The sequence below is a fragment of the Centrocercus urophasianus genome, unplaced genomic scaffold (assembly GCF_019232065.1).
Source record: "Centrocercus urophasianus isolate 14NV4802_14NV808 unplaced genomic scaffold, USGS_Curo_1.0 seq_16, whole genome shotgun sequence".
In the NCBI taxonomy this organism is placed as follows: domain Eukaryota; kingdom Metazoa; phylum Chordata; class Aves; order Galliformes; family Phasianidae; genus Centrocercus; species Centrocercus urophasianus.
Genome location: NW_024884711.1, coordinates 32,571,766 through 32,577,765, shown reverse-complemented (window position 1 = coordinate 32,577,765; position 6,000 = coordinate 32,571,766). Strand labels below are relative to the sequence as shown.

General features: G+C 40.9%; 1 protein-coding gene across 1 annotated transcript in view; it reads left to right on the top strand.

The window, feature by feature from the left end:
• The first annotated feature begins 1,877 nt into the window (after positions 1 to 1,877).
• The window catches only part of ODAD2 (outer dynein arm docking complex subunit 2), a 74,250-nt gene continuing 70,127 nt past the window's right edge, over positions 1,878 to 6,000 (top strand). The window contains exons 1-4 of the mRNA XM_042817427.1: positions 1,878 to 1,911; positions 2,335 to 2,374; positions 4,279 to 4,436; positions 5,648 to 5,843. Of these exons, the coding sequence (XP_042673361.1) occupies positions 1,878 to 1,911; positions 2,335 to 2,374; positions 4,279 to 4,436; positions 5,648 to 5,843 (428 nt within the window). The remainder of the gene's footprint in view (positions 1,912 to 2,334; positions 2,375 to 4,278; positions 4,437 to 5,647; positions 5,844 to 6,000) is intronic.

Genomic DNA, 6,000 nt, shown 5'->3' with positions numbered 1-6,000 from the left:
ATAGCTGTTGAAAATACGGTAAAGGTGCAAAACCAAATAAACACAAACTAATCACATAAGATTAGAAATTGAATCAGAAGAGCAGTCTTCAGAAGTGTTAGAATCTCAGCAGTCCTCCTATGAGAACAGTTGAGCTACCAAGAAATAAATGGCAGAATACCTCCAACCTCTACACTATCCATAGCCCACTAATGTCTGTTCCCAGACTCCTCACTGCTGGCTCACTGGACGTGTTCTGCATGTTCATTTTTTAACTTATCTGCCTCCACAGGAAGTTCTATTGGTAACGAAGCCAAGTTCCTTTTATGGTCAGTGGAGATGCATGCTCTGTCAGGGCAGAACATGCCATTTATCTTAGCCACTGAAATATCTTCCTTTCTCACTCTTCAGTAGAACAGAGTGATCTCATTTAAGAATTCTATTTCTTACTCCACCGACTTCTTGCTTAAAATACTTAGCTCTGTGTGAAAACTCACTGTCTTCACTCCTCACCACCCATGGTACAACATGCTTTTATTCCCTTTCATATTTTGCTGTTTGCACCTTCTGCCTACCAATTTCAACATTTACATGGTCATTATTTCAGTAAAAAGAAGAGGTGTAATCCATTCTGCAAGTGCCTTCATCAATACTGTTCAAAAAAGGAAAAATAATAATAATTGCGTTAAGTCCTAAGCCAGGCTTTTGACTAAAAATGCTCTTTCATTTTCACCTAATCAAAAGATCCATTTTCTGTCTTCTCAGTCTTATGCAGTGAACCAAGAAAAGCCAATACTATTCTTAAGTCATTATTGTGCAGACTGCATATACTCATCTGTAGTTATTGCTGGAAAGGTTCAGTAAGTAAAATGTGTACGGACAATCATCTCGATGAAAAAATGCATTAATCCCACACTGTTATTCTTCGAACTACATCCCCCATACATTTCCTGACCCTCCTCATTATTAGCGGTTTCCTACCCAGCTGAGTTCTCAGTTGGTAAAATAACCCTTGGTTGCGTTAACTCTGTGTTGTTGGGACAGCTGGGTTCTTCAGCTAGACTGCCCTTGAAGGGATTCTTTTCCTACGCCTTTGGAAGGAGATGCATGGCAGTAAGAAGGTGAGCGCAGCTTGCTAGCCTCAGCCAGAATGCACTCGTAACCATTTCTCCTGGGTTGAAGCTGGCTGTCACCACAGAACGGGCATTTTGGCCTCATGCCTGGGGGAACAGCAATGCTTTCCTCTCTGTGCCTGGGCTGCTACATTTGGATATTTATCATTTTGCCCTTAATATGTGGGGAGGACTTTATTCATTGGCATAGCTTACCTTCATTTCCTTTGCTTCTTTCAAGAAGCACTAATTTCACATTATATTTTCTTTAATTAAAGAGCATTTCAAGCATAATCTGTCACGCTGACTCAAGAAATAAAAACGGTCCATGTTCACCTTATGAATTAAAGCTTGTAATGACCAAAAGCCAGTGAAAGGTTTGAGTTGTACCGGCTTGACTTCAACCTCCGAAGCAGTCAGTGGTCTTCCTTTAAATGCTGGTGCGAAGCAACTTCGACCAACTGAATGACTTCATTCAATTCCACACCAAAAACACATTCCTGCTTTCATTATTTTACATACAGACATACATGCACAGCTTCTCCCGCTCTATGCTGGGAAATTCCCTGCCCTTTTTACCTCAGCTTCCCTCAGCATACCCACGCCTGCCCGTCGGGCCGTCCTCAGTGCAGCACCTCGCTCGTGCACCGCCGCTTCCCCTCGGCCCGTCCCGCCCCCTGCCCGGAGGCGCGACCGCTCGCGCTGTTTGCCCGCTGCTCCGGGTAACGGCTGCCGCGGGCCCCGCCGCCATAGCAACGCATCGCCTCGCTTGCGGCCCGAGAGGCGATGGCGGGGGCCGGCTCGGTTTGTCCAGGGCAAGGTATGGCCTCACAGGCTCGAGGGGCGGGTCTGGAGCTTCTTTTAATCCCCTCCGTTTAAAAAAGCGGGGAATAGTCACTGAGGGAGTTGTGTAGGTGGGTCTCCTCGCACTGAGGGGGCTCATATATTGTTTGTAAGAGCGGCGTCAACTTTGCAAGAACCTTTTGTCCTTTGGAATACAGAGGGGTGTCCAGCAGGGACAGAGAGGTGATTGTCCCTCGGTACTCCGCCCTCGTGAGGCCCCAGCTGGAGCGCTGCGTCAGGGTCTGGGGTCAGCAGCGCAAGAACGATGCAGAGCTGTTGGAGAGGGTGCAAAGGGGGCTGGAGCACCTGCCCTGCACAGACAGGCTGAGGGAGGTGGGCGTGCTCAGCAGGAGAAGAGAATGCTGCCGGGTGACCTCATTGCAGGCTGACAGTATTTAAAAGGAGATTATAAAAAGGAGGGGAATCAACTTTTTACAAGGGTAAGTTGCAATAGGACAAGGGAGAATGGTTTAAGCTCAAGGAGGGAATGTCTAGATTGCATGTCAGGGAGAAGTTCTTTTAAAGAGAGGGAGGTGAGGTGCTGGAACAGGGTGCCCAGAGAGGCTGTGGATGCCCCATCTCTGGAGGTGTTTAAGGCCAGGTTGGATGGGGCCCTGGGCAGCCTGCTCTAGTGCCAGATTTGGAGGTTGGTGGCACTGCCTGTGGCAGGGGCCGTTCCAACCCAAGCCATTCTATGATTCTATGAAAATGAATGTTTTTAGTCCTGACAGATCTGCTGTCAGCTCCCTGAGTTACTAATAGTGCCAGGAAATAATCAAAATTAGAAAGTTTTTTTTTCCTTTTTTTTTCTTTTTTACCCTTTTCCCACCAGTTTTCCTCTTCACTTTAAAGAAATTTGTCAAGTTCTTTTCTTCAATCCCCCCTTCATGAATTTACCTAAAGTAAAAGAATCCAGTTCTTAAGTATGTTTGTTACAGAATCATGGAATCACTTGAGTTGGAAGGCACACTGAAACTCTCCTGCAGCAAACCAGGAAACCTACAGCTGTATCTAATTACAGCATATTGTCCTTATCATTCAAGAGCTCAGTTTAGTCATTCTCTGTGTTTGTTTGATAAGGTGTCCACCTGTGAGACAAGCCAAGACCATGGGAGCGGCACTGGCAAGAGCTGCACAGTGGACTGCTGCTGGTTCTGGAACTGGCACGCTTGAAATCACTCCTCTGAATGAATCTCTTTTAAATCAGATTGTTAAGTTTGCAGAGGATTTCAGCACTAGACACCCTCAGGAAGCAGCATTTGTCTTCAGGGAGCCCCTAGAGTGGAAAACGCAGTTGGGCTGTTCAGCGTTTGGAGAGGGTTATGAGACAGAGTAAGTCTGAGCTATAGCATGGTTTGAAATGTTGGAGGTGAACAACAAAGTGAAATTGTACTAATTCAGTGTAAAACTTTAGTGTATTTCAGATGCTAACATGGGTGAGATTTTTTACCTTTATATGTTGAAATTTTTAACTTAAAAATGTTTTTGTTTTTGTTTTGGAGAGTTTGTGACTGTTCTGTGTTGATTGTGATACAGACCTTCCTGGTTAGCAGTCTGTACAAACTGCAGTATCTATTCTTATGACTTCTGACAAGGTGTCTAACTGATTAACTCTGTGATTCTCAAAAATGTTAGAAGTATAGGTTTTAATGCTGCTTCTGAAGTGGACTAACAAGCACAATCTTGAATTTCAGCTTCTTTGGGAACTATAGTTTCCAAGATCTTTATGAGAAGGCAGTTTTAATATACTAACACAATTTCAGTCTTGATCAGCATAGCAGTTATACTGCTTTGACCTACTTTTCAAATACTTTAAGAATTCTTCTAGAATTTCAAAATTAACATTGAAAAATAAATAGTCCAGACGCACATGCTTGTTTCTTCAATCTAACAAAATGGTAAAAATACAGCCAGATAAGCTGTATAAGCTTCTCTATGCTGCTTGATTCTTTCTTGTGGTCAGTATTTATGCCTGTATATTTCTTGGAGTTTTAAAAAAGCAGGAGGAGGAGACAGGAAGTAGCAAGCTTTGTTGTAAAACATAGTAACCTAAGCCTAAAGAAGGGACTTTCAGAGAGATTTTGATGGATGCTGTCTGAAAAGATTTCAGTCACAAACTCAGCTTTTCAAAATTATATTTAAAGGTGTTACCAGGGTAAAGCAAATGAGTTACAGGTGTGATCTGCAGTGAATAAATTGGTTTATCCTGGAAGCTTACTGAAATACATCTTAAAGAAATTGTAATGATTTATCATGTGAAGCTTGAATAACATTCAAGATTCATCTTTTAAAATTTGCTGTTCCTACTTTAAAAAGATATCATTTACTTTTTTTTTTTTTCCAGTGAAGCAACCGTTCAGTCTGAAGCCAAAGATGAAGATGGACAACCCTTACTTCTCCTCACAGCCTCAAATCTCAAAGTTCGCAATTTTGACCAGCTGTCCCATTTGCTACAAATTAACGTGGATAAAAAGTTAAAGGAAGCACAGGCATGCCTTGAAGGTTTCCTTTTTTCTTTTTCTTCTTCCCCCCCTACACCCCAGTCTTTCCTCTCTCTTAAAAAATACCTCTTTTCCTTGGATTTGTGTTTATGAAATGTGAAAAAAGAAATGCATGTCTTCATTGTAGGTGTTTTAAAAGGCGTTGACTCAAGAACGTGGCTGAAAGTGCTGATCCAGGGCTTAATGAAGTTTCTGTTCTTTTACTTCACAGTAATCAGTAACAGAGAAATATGAAATAAAATTAAACTGCTGATTTACATATTCAAAATCATGTATACTGAATAATGCAGACTATATTGCAACAGACAGTAGGTTTAAGTTTCAGAAGAACAATGTATCATTAGAGGCTAATAGCACTTTTTTCCTATGTCCATAGTTTAATGCCCTTTTAAAATGTTACACCCTGTAAGGATTTTCAAATTAAACCTCATATGCTTAAGACATTCTTACCTGCACAAGCTTCATAGTGTACACTTCCAGGTCATTCTCACAAAAACTTAAAAACACAGGCACAGCTACTTTTGTGGTGTCGTATTCTAGTCCCGTGTTTCCAACTGACAAGATCCCTGTGCTAAACTGGATATCCCCCTCTCACGGGAAGTAAAAGAGATCAGAAGTATTTCTAAGTACTGTTAATAGAAATTGGATCTGCAATCTGAAACTGTAAATACACTGAATCAAACTTAAGACTCATCTGAGCCGAGGTCCTGTTGCTTACAGTGATCAACCATGAATAATATGGGCAGAGTATCGTGCTGATACATTCACAGCTGCATGGGACTTCATTTTCAAGAAGAGGGCAAATTGTTTTTGTAAAACCCACTGACATGCAGTCATGTCACTCTTTACCAAAAAAAAAGGACAGCTGGCACAGCTGAAGAAGTAATGGAGCCATTGGGAACGCTGCTAGAAAACTTTAAATACTTTCTTTAACACTAAATCTTGTTTCCCAAATGATCTGTTTTCAGTGAGTTAAGCCCATTCATTTCCTGTTTTGATCATCAACTGGGCATATTTAGAGGAAAGCAGACTTTTGATAAAAAGGACTATTTAATAATCATCTCTTGATGTCATTATTTTTTTAAAAATTAATTTTGTAGATCTATAACATAAAATTGTTCAGCAGTTGAGATAAAAAGTGTTGGTCTCACTAACTAATCTTTTCTTTTCAATGTAACACCCCATTACATGGATTCTATTTCATGTTTACAGCTAACAGGGATCCTATAGTTAAAATTCTTGGCCCTGAATATGGGACTGTTGAAGGAGAAGATACATCACTGTTGTGCTTACTTGAAAAAATGAAAAATGATGATGATCCTCAAACAGAGATGAAAATGAAAATCGCTATTCTTCTTCATCAGCTGGATATGCAACTCCTTAACAATTCTTTAAAACACATTTCACAGTAAGTGCACTTCAAAGGCAACCTTAGTATGTCAGCTCATGCATATTTTTCATTTTATTGTTAAATTACATTGTTTTCAACCCACAACATGTGCTTTTCATGTAATATATTTATTGAAATAACTTTCACTGTTTGCTAAGTTACTGAAAAGTTCTTT